The sequence below is a fragment of the Felis catus genome, chromosome B4, assembly GCF_018350175.1.
Source record: "Felis catus isolate Fca126 chromosome B4, F.catus_Fca126_mat1.0, whole genome shotgun sequence".
Taxonomy (NCBI): domain Eukaryota; kingdom Metazoa; phylum Chordata; class Mammalia; order Carnivora; family Felidae; genus Felis; species Felis catus.
The window spans coordinates 58419806-58436629 of NC_058374.1; the positions used below are offsets into that span (position 1 = coordinate 58419806).

Below are 16824 nucleotides of genomic sequence, written 5' to 3' on the forward strand. Positions count from 1 at the left end.
TTCCTTATTTTAAGATATCTATTTCAAAGCTATGGTAATTCAAAAAGTATGTACTAGCCTAAAGAGAGTAGAACAGAATAGAGTGCCCAGAAATAATATGGCCATGTGTAAATGGCCAAGTCATCTTTGACTAGAGTGTCAACAATACACAGTGGAGAAAGGATAGTCCTTTCAACAAATGGTGTTGGGAAAACTGGATATTCACATGCAAAAAGAATGAAGGTGAACCTTGCTACATACCACATACAAAAATCAACTCAATATGGATTAAAGACTTAAATATATGACCTAAAACTGTAAAACTCCTAGAATAAAACTTGGGGGAAAATCTTCATGACATTGGCCTTGGCTATGACATCAAAAGCAGAAGCAAGGCAAGTAAAGCTAGATAAGTGGATCTACATCAGACTAAACAGCTTCTGAACAACAAAGGAATTAACAGAGAAAAGGTAACCTATGAATGAAAGAAAATTTTTGTAAACCGTATATCTGATAAGGGTATTCATGATATATGAAGAACTACTACAACTCAGTAACAACAACAAAATAACCCAATTTAAAAATAGCAAAGGACTTGAATAGACATTTTTCCAAAGAAGACCTACAATTGACCAAAAGGTATATGAGAAGGTGATCAACATCACTCGTCATCAGGGAAATGCAAATAAAACCCACAATGAGTCTTTCACAATGATGAATGAATCATACCTGTTAGGGAAGGCTATTATTAAAAACCAAAAAACACAAAAAGATACCAAATGTAGGCAAAGATGTAGAGCATTAAAACTCTGTACACTGTTGGTAGAAATGTAAAAGAGGGCAACTGCTATGGAAAACAGTATGGAATTTCCTCAAAAAATTAAAAATAGAACTACCAAATGATCCAGCATTCCCGCTTCTGGGTATATGTTCAAAAGAATTCAAAGCGGGGCGCCTGGGTGGCTCAGTCGGTTGAGCGTTGGACTTCAGCTCAGGTCACGATCTCACGGTCCGTGAGTTCGAGCCCCGTGTCGGGCTCTGGGCTGATGGCTCAGAGCCTGGAGCCTGCTTCCGGTTCTGTGTCTCCCACTCTCTCTGCCCCTCCCCCGTTCATGCTCTGTCTCTCTCTGTTTCAAAAATAAACGTTAAAAAAAAATTTAAAAAAAAATTCAAAGCAAAATCTTGAAGATATATTAACATACCCATGTTTATTGCAGCATTATTCATGATAATCAAGATGTAGAAACAACCTAAATATCCATGGTAAATAAAATATATGTGTGTGTGTGTGTGTGTGTGTGTGTGTGTGTGTGTGTGTGTAAAATGGAATATTATTCAGTCTTTATTTTTTTTATTTTTAAAAAATTTTTTTTTCAACGTTTTTTTTTTTTTTTTTTTTTTTTTTTGGGACAGAGAGAGACAGAGCATGAATGGGGGAGGGGCAGAGAGAGAGGGAGACACAGAATCGGAAGCAGGCTCCAGGCTCCGAGCCATCAGCCCAGAGCCTGATGCGGGGCTCGAACTCACAGACCGTGAGATCGTGACCTGGCTGAAGTCGGACGCTTAACCGACTGCGCCACCCAGGCGCCCCTATTCAGTCTTTAAAAAGAAGGAAATTTTGTCATATGTGATAAATGGATAAATCCTGAGGATACTATGCTAAGTGAAATTAACCAGTCACAGAAGGACAAATGTCATGATTACACTTCTATGAGGTATTTACAATTGTCAAACTCATAGAAGCAGAAAGTTGAATGGTGGTTTCCAGGGACTAGAGGAAGGGGGAATGGAGAGTTGCAATGTAATGGATATAAAGCTTCAGTTAGCAAGACAAGTAATTTCTAGCGATCTGCTATACCACATTGTGCCTATAGTTAACAAACACTTAAAAATGTGTTAAGGGGATAGATCTCATATTTAATATTTTTGCCACAATTTACAAAAGGAAAGACTAACTATAAGGTATTAAATAAAGCTCAATATATTGTTTGTTTAGGTAGTTCTTATTTTTCTTTAGAGCTTTATTTGCTAGTTTACCATGATGGTAAGCATTCTATGCAACCATCCTGGTCTCTCATGTGATTCTTCTTGTAGTTAGGGATAGATTTATGTAAATATACAATGAGATTCTGACTCTTAACGTTTGAGAGGCATGCAAAAGGCCTAAACCTGATAGTGCTTTCCTCACTGCTTTGAAGCTCCCAGAGTTTATTATCCCTTTGAGCTAAGGTCCTTATTCAGTTGTTTCCAGATAGTCATGGACATATTGATACATAACATGGTTTAAATAATACCAGCTAACTGAGAGCAGGTGCATTTTAATGTATTTGGAGGATTAGGGTTGGATCCAAAAGAGAGGTAACATAATAACACTAAGAGATTTGGAGTGAGGAAGAAAGGGAGAGGGGTCAAGTTTTCAGAAAAGACAAGGCTTCACTTGGAAATACTAACATCTAGTGTTTCATCTGTGCTTGGGAGCAGCCCTTCCTATACTCATGATTTACCATGATGGGCAACTCTTAGAAAAGGCCAAGAGCATGAAACAAAGCTCTTATTTCTTTTCTTTTTTGTTTCTTTTTCCTTCTTTTTCTTTTCTCTCTTTTTTTCAGAAAAAAAAAAAAAGGCTAGCTATGATGTGTAAATATTCCACCTCTTACAGTGATCTCATTGTGCCACCATCTAAGCAATTGGTGACTGATACTAACTACTATGAATGTAGCTTGTGGGAAACTGAATATTCCAGTGTAAAATAGGAGATCAAATACCCTTATCTGTAAAGTAGGGGTATCAGGCCAACTGATCGATATGATTGCTTTGGTTAAAATTCTCTATTTGTCAAGTATTTATATATGTATGTAAATACTTTCACTTTTTCCTCTGATCTCTGAGGAAGTATATTAAGTCTCAATTTGTCACAACTTCCCAGGGGTGACTCTTAGTTGAAATGTCACTGACAGCTTGTGGTTTGGACCTTTTTTTTTTTTTTTTTTTTTTTAACTCCAGGCAGAAACAACTAGAAGCCCTTGAACAACTGCAAGAAGATGCTGTCAACCCGGAAGCTGACCTTAGGAAGAAGGTCCACGGAACCAGCTCATGGCTGGAGGATGGAGAAGAGCAGGTAGGGTGGCCTTTGACCACTTTATATTCAAAGGGAAGTTTCCTCAGATGTCTTTGAAACCATGAAGTAAAAAACAGAGGAGGAACAGAAAAAAAAAAAACACCAAAAAAACAAAGAGGAACTGCGAAGTTCAGTCCCTGGCGACCAGCAGCGAGCGGAGGAAGTAACGGGGAGTTGTAAAAGAGGCGGTGTCAACAGCCTACTGATGAAAAGAGGCATCTTTGCAGAAAGAGGCAGCTTGACATATCAGGACTTTTACCGCTGAAGAAATAGCTCAGGCATACAAAGCCCATGCAAACACAGAATTGCAGAAGTTCAGTAGAGGCTTATCACTTCCCTGAGAAGAAAAGCACATTTTCAGTTTCGTGTGCATAGTAACAGTGAGCGCTCAATTGCTTTCTTTCCTGGCCACCCTGCTAAAATCCAGCATTAACTGTGCGTGTCCAGGTTGAGGATCGAGATCGGGCAGCCCACTCAGCCAGTGACAAAGCTAAGTCTTTGCTGCATAAATTAGAGGACGCAATTTCGGAACAACGGAATCTTCAGACTATAAATACTGAGTTAGTGAATACTTGCCAGACACTTGAGCGGAAGACAAGAAAATTGAAAAGTGAGTAGCAAATATTTGTTATGTCCCAATTCAGTCCACCTGAGAAAAAGGACTACAGCCATTTTTGTAGATTACAGCTGCTGTGTTATTATTGTATTTATGACAACCAAATGGTTCCAGAAGGCAGAGTTGTGGGCTTCCAGAGAGGCTTGCCTAGTGACTAAGTAGATTGATTTAACGATTAACTTTCCCTTTCAGATCTTTTATTATGAGCTAGATTTGGCCCTGACTGCTATTTCTTTAAAAATTAAAGTTCTCAATATCTGTAAAAGTAAACAAGGAAAAAAATCTTGTATGCATGGGATATTTGAAATCACAAATAGCTTACATATTCTACTCTGATTTTATTAGCTCACTTGTACTCAAGACATGGTAGAAAAGGACCTGCCTCTCTATTTTCTTTTAAGTAGTTATCTTAGGGGGCAAAATACTTACGAATTCAGTGTATCCAAATATTAAATATATGAGAATGCTTTTTAAATTTTAATGTGTTCTTTACATATATATTTTGCTTTAAAAAATTAGAATATTCAGTATTTTTCTGTATTACCTAAAAGTAGATAAATGTTTACTAAGGACTTAGTTGAAGAGACAAGTGTCAAATGACAGTTGGCAGATTATTCATAAGCTTATTTTATTCTAGAAAGATAATTTGGTAAAAATAAAGCTTATTTGAGCATTTATCAGACAATTGCCCTTATTTGGCTAGCTTTTTGTTCTATCTGGCCAGCTAAATATTCTTTTTAGAGACAGTTATTGGTTTGGGGGACAAACAAATGAATTAGAAGCTTCAGGTGAAATAGAGATGGAGATTTTCAGTCTTGGTTTGTTTGTTTTGTAGCCTTTCTATTGCTCTCTGAGAAAGCTGTTTAAAAGTTTAAAGGACTTGGCTAGTTCTAACATAACAGTAATTATTCAATATTTTATTATAATTTTTAAACTTTGCAGACCTTTCTGGTTTTCAGTAATTCTAACTATCAGTTTACTCCATCAGACAGTGTGCGGCTTTAAATGACATAATCTATATATTATTTTATGATTGCTCAGAAGGTATTGGAGAAGGTTCCCTTGTGATCAGAAGTGTTCATGTTGAGATGTGAATAACAAAGCATTCCAAATTTGGCTTATGGTATTTTTGCTTTAGACACTGTGCTTAGAGGACTAATCTTTTGCTTCAGTTATATTTATCTTTGATTAAATCAGCATTATACCCACTGTTTTATAAAAATAAGAATTTATCTCCTCCTCCAACTCCCCCCACCTTGATTTCCTTATAGTACCTTGTTGGAAGAGTCAATTTTTTAAACTTATTCCAAAATATACCTTCTTGATATTATGAACTTGCTCTTGTCTTCCCCAGTTTATTGGTCCAAACATTATTAAAAACAGAATATGAAAGCTACCCTGAGTCGCAGGCATGTGTTTTTGTTTTGTTTTGTTTTGTTTTCTGGCTGAATAAAGTAGAGTGGATGTTTCCTTTCTATCTTGAGTTTCTCACAACCTGCCTGGCTTTTTGAACTTCTTGTAATTGATTGTATCTTTTGCTGCCCATAGAAGGCTTACATATCAAGATTTTACCCTGAAGACCATTTACTTATGAGGATTTTTCTAAAAATGCCCTTTAAAATCAACCTTGCAACAAGAGGGAAATTTAGGTAGCACATATTGTTGAGATGTTCTGTACAGCAGATTTTCCAGATAGACTGTGAATAAATGTCAGCGAGGTAGGACAGTTATCACATAAACACATCCTGGCACATTCCACCATTACCACTGCCACCACATGCTGTTTGAATTCTGAGTCAGACTTTTGAATTCTGAGTCAGAAAACAAAAATATTCAAATCCATTTAGCTCTTCTGAAACTTTCTGGTTAGCTTAATACATTTATTAAGTGTTTAAGGCAATTACTTTCTGTTGTATCTAAGAATGGTTCATTAGCAAATTGGGTGCAGATTCGGTTATTTGGTCCAACTGTTAAGGTCAATGACAGTGTTCATAAACTGAAACTAGGAAGTTGTTTATGACATTTGATTAGAAGTCCTGAACTTAATATTGAATAAGTAATATTCAAGCTTTCAGCTGCCACCAGGACTGGACTTATTTCTTAGTGTACATGCTTTCCTTCATGAAATATGCCATTATAACTGCTAAGTTTCTGGAATGGTTCCTTACATATTTTCTTTCTTTTGCTTCTTACCTACATATGTATCTAAGTATCTTGTTAACAAAGGCCATTCTAGATGTATAAGTGGATTTTTGTTTTGAAAAGGGAATAAAAAGGCTTCTTAGATCTAGGGTATTTACCCAACACATTAGAGTGACTCTAATGTACACAAAACATAGACCACTTGATGTAATCCAAACTATCACCTCTTTGCTGTTCATCCTCTTCTTGCCCCTGTCCCACATGAAATCTTGATTGAGTCCCTGATGTAATCAATGATGAGGGAATTAATTTCCTTTAGACATTATAAATATTTCCTTGGCAAGAGAACCCGAGAAGCTCCTGTATATCATAAATTCCTTATTTGAGCATAGTGTCTCTATTAACTTTATAGTTTAGAGAAGGCTTTCACCTAGATGATCTCACTGGAAACTCTCTTCTGACTTGCCGTCCCTAGCATGAATGGCATGAGGTATGGGACAGATAAGAGCCATCTGGCTTTGAGGATGGATGCAAGATGAGGGCCACTTGTCTTGAGCCACTAATACACAAGAGGGAAATGAGACAAGAAAGAAGGGTTCACGTGATTCAGACACTTAAAGATAGGTGTTGAGCTGAGAACCGAGGGAAAAACCCAAAGTCAAAAAAAGCTTGCTCAACAGCTCTGATGGGATGGGGGACTAAATTTTCCCAAATGTAGGATGCAGAAATGGATGAAATAATCTAGGAGGCAGTATAGCATAATGATTAAGAGCATGGTATTTGAAGTCAAACCTACATTCTGATTCTAAGTCTACAAATGAGAAACTGGATAATGTTGGGCAAATCACTTTACCTCTCTGAGTCTCCATATCCTCTTCCAGAAAATGCAGTAGTTTATAAATAACACATGCAAAACACTAGCTAGTGCTTGGTCATACCTGGCAGAGTCTGTTCTGATAGAGCACGTTTCTCCCACGTGCATTACCTCATTCACCATCGGCAAATGGATAATGACATGTGAGCATAATATGGAAGTTATGTCGTTTCATTCATGATTTTCCTGGGAATAGGATCTGGGTTGGTAGGCATGGAATTGTAACCTTCGACAGGGAAGGAAGAAGCATTCGGCTTTGGCTGCTGACAGGCAGCAGGAGCCCTTTCAGCTTTACTTTAAGAAAATTAAAATCAAGGGTCTGCACCTGGGCCTCCCTCCCCAGAGAGGTGCACCCAGCCTTGCAGAGCTCTGGCTTGTGGCAGACTGTAGTCCCTCCTGTGTTCTCTTTAGCAGTCCTGCTGCCCGAGAGTTCTACTTCCATCTGCATTTTCTTAGCACGCCACCAGCACTATCCCATTTGCATGTCGTCAGCTCTCCATGCTTTTGTTATTGTACGTTTGTATTATCCTGTGAGGCAGCCTTTAGTCAGTCATCTTAAGATGCATGTCTCAGTGATCCAAATTTTCTCCCAAGGCACTAATAGTTTATAATTGTGTTGGTCAGTGCTCTGGTTACAGTGGTACATGTGCGTTTTTAGTGATCTCTCCCGAACTGTGTTTATCTCATAAACTCAGTTATTTTTGGTCTTACAATTTTTATGTTCATTTTTTGATGCACAATTAACCTATCCTGAAATGTTCAGATCTTAAGTGTAGTGTTTAACCAGTTTGCCAAATGCACATCGAAACACAGAACTTCTATAACCCCAGAAAGTTCCCTTGTGCTACTTTCCAGTTACTGTCCTTCTCCCACCTCCTCCACTACAGGGATCAGCCTCTGATCTTTCTTGCTTTTAAGTTTTTATTTATTTTGAAAGAGAGAGTGTGTCTGAAAGCAGGGGAGGTACGGGGGGAGGGGGGAGAGGGAGAGAGAGAATCCCAAGAAGGCACCGTGCTGTCAGCGGAGAGACCTACATGGGGCTCGATCCCACCAACCAACCCATGGGATGATAACCTGAGCTGAAATCAAGAGTTGGATGCTTAACCGACTGAGCCACCCAGGTGCCCAGAATCAGCCTCTGATCTGATTTTTATCCCCAATGGGTTAGTTTAGCTTCCAGAATTGAGATATTAAGTATGTACTCTTGTTCGTGTCTGTCTTCTTACTCTCAACATAATAGTTATCTTACTATTTTGTTTCTCAGTGGTATGCCATTTTCATGACTGAACCATATTTCTTTATATGAACATTCCATAATTTGATTATCTTTCCTCCTATTATTGGACATCTAAGTTATTTGCAGTTTGGGGGTGTAATGGAGTAAGCTGCTATAAATATCTGTGTATAGGTCTTTGTAGGGATGTATGTTTTTCTTTAACTTAGGAGAAAGATCTATCTATGAGCAGAGTTGTTAGGTCGTAGTGTAGCTGTAACTAGCTTTTTAAGAAACTGGCAGTTTTCCATAGGGTCAGTAACATTTCACACTCTCACCAGCAGTGTCTGGGAGTTCCAGGTGCTCTACAACATCAATGTGTGATGGTATCAGTCTTTTTGTTTTTTGCCACTCTCCTGTGTATCTTGTGATTTTCATTTTTGCTGATTGGCTGTGGCATATCAAAGTCTTTTGCCCATTTGCAAATTAGGACGTTTGTCCTTTTGTTTTTGAGTTAGAGGATTTCTTGACATATTTTGGAGACAAGTCCTTTGACAGATATATGTGTTGTAAATTATTTTCTCCTTGTCTGTGGTTTTCAATGAAATTTGATGTTTTTTAATACATGCTTTTATAGAACATGAGGTGACACATATATTGTGTTACAAGAGTCCATACTCCTTAAATATCAACCATCACTGATAGCTAACATTATTATAGCTCTAATTCTATGGCTTTAAATTAGCAACAGCCAATTAATTGCAGGGCCTTTGCCCGAAAGCCTCATTGCATAGTCATTTGGAAAGTTGTTTTGTCTCAGCTTCTTCAGAGGCAAAGTATCGGAGACACCTGGTCCCATCCTATATCACAGATGGCAACAGCAGGGGATACAGTGGCCATTGTTTTATTTGCCTCCATGTGAAATCTAAATGTCCTAGAGACATGGCAGATCCCACTCCAAACACATAAAAAAGAATGCAAAGGTGAATGCAAATTAGGGTCATAAAGGCAACATGTTTTGCCTTATAAAACATATGGAAATACTTGCTACACATTTCACAAAACATCTGTTGAAATAAGGTTTACAATTTAAATGTCTTGAGATGGACTATTCCTAAAACCCAAGATTGCCTGGTGGGAAAGCAGATGGGCAATTTAGGCAGCCTTCTACTAGCTCATTATTTCTTGTGAAACACAAGCTTAATTGGAAAATCCAGAGACAGTGTTTTGGAGATATATTACCTTCAGAGACATAATATTGGCCACTTCTAAAAGGTTTGGTTGCTATTGCTTAGATGTAGGTCTGGAGAAGTATAGGGCTTTATTTATGAATAGAGTTAACACAGAGAATTTTCTAAAATTGAATCTTTACTCGAGTTTTAAGAATTAAAAATTAAATAATTTTACTACTTAAGTGTGTTAGAAATTTTTAAAAAGATAATTTCCTCCTGGTGGGCCCAGTAACACTGTGTCAAGCTTAGTTGCAAAATAAGTAATTTTTACCAAAAAAAGTCTTACAAAATAGAATTCTACTTATTTTCTCAAGCCTTTTTTCCTAGAAAAAATAATTTTATAGATTATGTACTTTTCACATGTATTAACATTATTTTCATGGTTCAGAATTTCTTCAGGCTATTGAGATATAAAACTGTTGGTCTTTAAAATAAACACCAGATTCACATGTGTTTTGGACACCAGAATATTTGCTGTTAATTTTCCTGGCTGTTAGTGATATAAAAAAAAAAAAAAAAAAAAGAAAAAGAAAAAAAAAAGTGGCAGCTATTAATATGTCTCCATCTAGCAGAGCTTCCTACCCTCATTTGTTTTTAATCATCTGTGGGCTGAGAACACAGTCAGAGCTTGTGAGATTTATAGATAAATCCAGAACCTACTGCATGAGTGAAAGTGTGAGGAGTTGCCACATGAATAAAGGGCAGGCATATCAACATCTATTTTGGTTCAAAAGATTTGGGCCTGTTTTCTGGTTCTTGGCTATATTTCAAAGAGTAAGGATTGTCAAATAAGTGATATGTTACTATGTAGCTCAGGGTTAGAAAGGTATTTTTTTTTTCTTCATTTCTGTTGCTCCAGAGATGAGAATTTCGAAGTTACTAGGAGACAGATTTCACTTAAGTAGAAAGATAAATATTTTTAATTGCACGAAAGAGTACACCGAGTTGAGCATTATCCTATGCGTCTGATCCCAGGTCCATGCATACTGAGTCATCATTGAAATCCTCTGGACAACAATGTTCTCATGATCTCAGATGTACCTGTAGGATTCTGGGGCTCCCATCACTCATAGCTCCAGCAGAAGCTGCTTGGAGGGAGGATTTCTACCTTGTAGGCAGTTGGACTGACGACCTCTCAGGTGTATTCCTATGTGAAGGTGAAATAATGCTATGACTCACCTCTAGAAGACAATTGCATCTACCAAGGTTAATTTTAATACCCAAGAGTGATAGTGGTTTAGCCTCTCCAACCTTTGTTCTCTGTATCCACTGCCCCAGGACATGATTTGAGAACAGTGTTCTCAGAAGTCATTGCTTTTCCCTCTCCTTTCCTCAGGCCCCAAATTTAAAACTGTTAAAAGTTTATGAAATTAACCAGGGGAAAAAGCGGGTTACTAACGTCCATATTAAGCTGGTTATGAATTCTTTTTATAGCAACAGTTGAGTCACTGAGAAAGAAGTTAATTAAAGGACGACGCCATGGCTTACCGTTTCAGGTAAAAAACAAACAAAAAAACCTGTGATGTGTGTTTACTGTGGGGAAGAGGTCCAATCTGTGTAAGGTTTTGAAGCTAATTTATAATAGATAATGATTTTGATTATAAAATTAAATAACCAATTTAGAAGAAAATCCTCCGGGGGACTTTGTTCTCTTATGCACTGAAAGCATTTAGCAAAACAAGAGGAGAGAACTCACATTAGTGAATGGCTTCTAATAACATCTTTCAAAAAGAAACATTTGAGAATTTATCTATTAGCAAAGGGCCAGTTTTTTTAGTCTTAGGCACCTCCTTTCTGATACTGTTGAATGTGTACTCTTGGATGGGCTGGGCTGGTTATTGTCTCTTATTTTCTCCTGTTTGAATTAAACTTTCAACTCCTTTCTGTCTGGATATCTCAATATATCCATGGCAGAGTTCAGTGTATTTCTTTCCCTCATGATACTTGGTGAATTTCTCTTTTTTGTTCTTAAATGAGGAACATAAGGAAGGGTAAGTTTGGCACGGGGGGGGGGGGGGGGGGGGCGGGGAGGGACTGGAGAAGGGAAGAAAGAGAGGGGTGATGTCTGCATGTATCTGTTTCCAAGGGTGTATTGCAGGCACATCTGTTTAAGTAGAACAAAAATTATTCATGTGGAGACTAAGCTAGGCAGAGTGCCTAGAAAGCCCCCTATAATAAGTTGAAGTGGAAAAACCTCCACATCCAAATGTTCTCTAATCATATTAGGAACACCAATACCATTTTATATTATAGCATAACTGTGATCGATATGTATCTACCTCTTGGACTAGGGCCACAATTTGATAGCTATAAAATTTTCATAGACACCATTTTCACTACACTGACATGTCTCCACCAAGCTTCTTTGGCCTCTGCCTGAAGATTTCAATGCCAGAGCCCTTGTGTTTCCTGTCCCTGATCGTTGGATTTCATTTCTAAAACAAGTAATGAGGAAAAGAAAATGAAAGCTTTACAATTACAAACCTATTCCCTTAAAGTTGAACACTAGAAAGAACTGGCCAATAACTACCCTCCTCAGGTAGCATCATATCTTCTCTTAAGCATAATATGTTTTGCATCTTTCTTTGACTCTGTCATCGTTCTGTCTTTGAATATGTTCCACCATTTTCTCATGACAGAGCTGTTTAGATGAGGAATTTCCTCACTATGATCCCCTGTCCTGCACGGATGGAATTCAACAACCTCTTCAAGAACAACTGGTAAGTTTCAGCTTTTTGAAACGACTTAAGTGCCTGTTGCAAACCACTACTATGCCAAAATAGAAAGTTAAGTCCAGTATGTGTCAGTAGTCTCAGAACTCTAAACTCTACCACTTTTCTTTGGGAGATTATGAGATGAGGCAATGGATTCCTATTCTTTTTCTTTATCACACACATGCATACAATGCTGGTAGACCCTACGGTATGGCAATATTTTAAATTTGATTGTGGTATCATGATGAAATATTGTATAACTAAGCTTGCCCCTCACCCATACCTCTTTCCTCAAAGCTCTTGTTTATATGAGAATTCGATTACTGGGAATTGATATAATTCTGTTAAATTATTGAACTGTGATTTTTAATGAGAATTATAGTTTACCCACAGGGTAAAGTATACCCTTTGTTCAAGAGGATGAAAGCTTTCTTACTTGACATCATTTATTTTCTTCTGGACCTCTCTCACAGGGTTGAGACCGGTAATAGTCTTTCTGCCTTTGGAGATAAAGAGAGTAGATAATGAAACATACTGTTACATGCCTTTAGATACCTAACAGTACTTAATTTTCTCTTCAGAAGCAGTGTTGCCATAAACAATATAGCAGTCAAGAAGCAAGAATACATCAGGCACCCCTGACTTTCAAACATACATGCTGGTACACACCTCTGCTGGGTAAGCATGGATAGCCCCCCTCTTATACCCTGTCAGGCATGGCTGAGGGTAGGGCTCTTTTTGAATGGGAAAGTAATCACAATTATATTTGTACAGAAAAAGTTGTTGAACACTTGGATATTTATCCCGGAATTCAGTCAACGAACTTATGTTTGAGCACTTACTCTGTACAAAGCACCATATTATGTGTAATAAAGAATCAATCTTAAAATAGCTCACAGATTATCAGGGAGATTAGAATGGGCTCAGAGGGGATACCTGGGTGGCTCAGTTGGTTAAGTGTCTGACTCTTGATCTTGGCTTAGGTCATGATCTCACAGTTTGTGGGATTGAGTCCCACATCGGACTGTGTGCTGACACATGGAGCCCGCTTGGGATTCTATCTCCCCCTCCCTCTCTGCTCCTCTTCTGCTTCCTCTCTCTCTCTCTCTCTCTCTCTCTCTCTCTCTCTCTCTCTCTCTCAAAATAAATAAATAAACTTAAAACATATATATATTAAAAAAAAAAAAAAAAAAAAAGAATGGGCTCAGAGAAGTCTCCATAGAAGAAATGAGAGTTGAACCAGGCCTTGAAACATGGGTTGCATTTGGAAAAGCAAAAATCATGGACAAGGTATTCTAACTGAGGAGAATGGCATGAGGGAAAAACGAAGTAAAACAGAAGTAAGAATGCAAAAGCTTCAAATGTTTGAAGAATCAAAGCTGGACAAGTCATTTTGGAAACTGGAGTTTGGCTGGGATATAGTAGAATATAAGTTTGGAGCAAGTTGCAGGTTACATGTGGGCTATTACTCAAGGCCAGGCTAAGGAGAATGAGCTTTATCTTAGGAAATGCTCAAAGCAGTGACATCTCTCATCTCTCATCACAACCTAGATGTGAGTGAAAGCACAAGTTAATGCCTGGTTCTGAAATGACAAGAGAAATGGGATGGTTATCAAATAAAGTTAAAAAGTAATAAATAGAAAGTAGAGTGATCTGTGGGTCATTTCAGGTGGAGAAGGGAAAAGTGCTACCACTGCTAATGGCCTTTTTGTATCATACAACAGCTTCGTGCTTTCTCTAGATGACTTTGTTCACACTAACCCAGGCGTAGTAACGTGATCGCAATGTCAGCAGTCCCTATGAGTGCCTGCTGCATGCCAGGCACAGTTCTCTGCTCTTGACATTGCTGTTACCTCCTTTAATCATCACCTCCCTGCTAGGTAGATGCTAATGTCATTTCCATTTTAAAGATAAGGAAACAGGGGCGCCTAGGTGGCTCAGACAGTTAAGTGTCCAACTCTTGATTTTGGTTCAGGTCATGATCTCATGGTTTGTGAGTTCGAGCCTTGCACTGGACTCTGTGCTGACAGTGCAGGACCTACTTGGGATTCTCCGTCTCCCTCTCCCTCTGCGCCTCCCCCACTCATGCTCTCTGTTGCTCTCTCAAAATAAATGATAAATAAATAAACAAACAGAAACAGTGAGTTAGTAATTTGCCTAAGGTCATTTTGTCATTACTTACACTTTATATGTAAGTAAACTGAGGCTCAGAGTGGTTTAGTTATTTATCTAGATCACACAGCTAGTATGTGGCCAAGCCAGGATTTGAATTAAAAATTTGTGATTGACTCCAAAGCCTGTTTTTTTCCATTAAACTCTTTTTCCTATACTCAGAAAAACACATAACAAGATGGTTTTCTCCAAAAAACAGTTTGTCACCCTATTTCTTTTGTGTCTTTAATGACTTCTAGTCACAGCATCTGACAATTTTCTCTTCAGGAGTTGGTAAGCTGTCTCTGTAAAGGGCCAGATAGTAAATATGTTAGGCTTTGCAGGCTATATGGTTTCTGCAGCAACTACTCAGCTTTGCTGTTGTATCACACAAGCAGCCATGGACAATAATGAATGGGTGTGTCTGTGGTACAGTAAAACTTTATTTACAAATTAGGCTGGATTTTACCCTCTGGTTGCAAATTGCTGACCCCTTTAATTGCTTAGTAGGCAGGGATTTTTCTGCCCCCTCCCCAACTTGCTTTAAAAAATTAGCATCTTCACTTCATACAACAAGGCATCAAGGTGGGGGGGAGGGTTATGTTAAAATAGAATTGAATTGACTTCTGCTTTTTCAGAAATAGTTCCATCTCTCAGGAGGGAAAGAATATGTATGTATGTATGTATGTATGTATGTATGTATATACGTAAAATATAGTTTAAACCAGAAATAAATTTCTGTTTTTATTCTTTTCTGTTCTGCAGATGCCTTGCATCTAGAGAGTCTTACAGTGATTCCAAGACTGGAGTTGACACCTTTCTCAGGTGTAGCCAACCGAATCCAAGATGCATGTGAAAGGCCCAACCATGTGAAAATAGAGGATGGTGCTTTGGATGTGACTAGAAGACATAAGTAAGTTAAAAGAGCCAAATATATTTACCCTATTCTGTTGCCTAAGCTTTTAATCAGTTAAACTTTTGAATCCTGAGATCATAATGTGTTAAGTAAGAAGGTTTTATTGTGGAACTTATCTAACTCTGAAAATTGACAATTTTAAAGGTATCTCTATAGTTTTCTTGAAGTGCAGTTTTCTTGCACTTTGAATTCTGTAACATCCATTCTAAAATGTAAAAAGACAAATTGGGCTACCCAAAATGTTTCCCAGGTTTTAGCAATATACTATATACTGCTAAGTTAACTTTTTCAGATAGGTTTTGATCACATTTCTATTCCTTCTTCTTCAAGGTTAATGAGCCTTTGCAAATCCTTATCCCCACACCCTCCCTCTCCCCAAGCTCCTCTGTGCTCACCTTCTGAGTACACAGACTGACCTTCCTCAGGAAAAGTTTGAAATGTCAGTGGGGTTTGTGAGCACTATCCACCCCGGTGAAATTTCCTCTCTGTATCAAGGATGCAGAAACAAGACTTTGAATTGCAAATTCTTTATTTCCATTTTTGGCTAGATTCTCTATGGTTTGCCATCTCTCTCTGGTGGAGGTTGGAGCTGCCTTTCCTTATGTCTTACTAAAACCATGAACTTAATTAGAAATTTGGTTAAGCTGAGGCAGGGAAGGGAAACATTTGGTATTAGCTGAAATTCTCCGTCTTTCCATCAGGAGTAAGGAGCTTTGTTTTCTGTTGCCAGGTGCCCAGGCCCTGAAGTTGGCCCCCACTCAGGAACAGATCTTTCAGGTTGCCTCAGGATGAATGATGATCTAAGGATGGAAGTGAGTATTTGATTATATTTCAGCTGTATTTTTAGTACAACCATATCCTGGTCCTCTTCTATGGTATATTTTTTTGAAGTATTATGGACACTCTTATAGCAAGTGTGAATCTCATACCACAAAACACAGATGCATGAGAAATGTCAACCTTTCTTGACAAGAAATTACAATTCAGTCATTTGGGGGCTTTCTACTCCTTCTGTAGTACAAGCTAAAGGATAAATAGACAAAAGGAGATTTTGGTGAAGTATGCTGAATATTTTATTTGAGAGGCAGGCTGGTTTGGGACTTAAAATTTACTAATGACTATAAGTCTTAGGTCTCATTGTCTGTCTAAGAATTGAAGTCAAACCTAGATAATCTTTGAAGTGCTGGTACTTTGTAAAAAGTCACAAAGTAGGGCAGTGCCCAGAGAGTATTCATTGCTGCAGTTAGGTGCTAATGGTACTTTTCTACCAAAAAAAGAATAACACTAAATAACACATCATTTAGGCAAACTCCCCAGGTTATGGAGATATGTATGGAGTGATCCCTCTGTCTACAGTTGAAACCACGTTCCATAATTTTCTCAGTCAAAAGGAGCAGACAGTTCTGTTTCAGGATCTAACAATCCAGTATTCTTCCTTTTTTTAATTGCTTGAGATATAATTCACATATTAAACAACTTATTCAGGTAAATGCTTTTATTAATTTTTTAAATATAATTTATTATCAAGTTAGCTGACATATGGTATATACAGTGTGCTCTTGGTTTCAGGAGTAGATTCCCATGATTCATTGCTTACATACAATATCCAGTGCTTATCCCAACAAGTGCCCTCTTCAATGCCCATCACTCATTTTCCCCTCTCCCCCAGACCCCCCATCCACCTTCCGTTTGTTCTCTGTATTTAAGAGTTTCTTATGATTTGCTTCCCTCTCTGTTTGGAACTATTTTTTCCCCTTCCCTTGCCCCATGGTCTTCTGTTAAGTTTCTCAAATTCCACATATGAGTGAAAACATATGATATTTGTCTTTCTCTGACTGATTTATTTCACTTAGCGTAATACCCTCCAGT

At 38.0% G+C, this 16824-nt stretch overlaps 1 protein-coding gene across 4 annotated transcripts in view; it reads left to right on the forward strand.

Annotated features, from left to right (window-relative positions):
* The window catches only part of IRAG2 (inositol 1,4,5-triphosphate receptor associated 2), a 136766-nt gene that overhangs the window by 81574 nt on the left and 38368 nt on the right, over positions 1 to 16824 (forward strand). For 3 of the 4 annotated variants that reach the window (XM_045061553.1, XM_045061552.1, XM_045061554.1), the window contains 7 exons: positions 2983 to 3097; positions 3545 to 3707; positions 10609 to 10670; positions 11814 to 11894; positions 12470 to 12566; positions 14805 to 14952; positions 15686 to 15767. In XM_045061553.1, the coding sequence (XP_044917488.1) occupies positions 2983 to 3097; positions 3545 to 3707; positions 10609 to 10670; positions 11814 to 11894; positions 12470 to 12566; positions 14805 to 14952; positions 15686 to 15767 (748 nt within the window). The remainder of the gene's footprint in view (positions 1 to 2982; positions 3098 to 3544; positions 3708 to 10608; positions 10671 to 11813; positions 11895 to 12469; positions 12567 to 14804; positions 14953 to 15685; positions 15768 to 16824) is intronic. The other variant, XM_045061551.1, reaches the window with a different exon arrangement.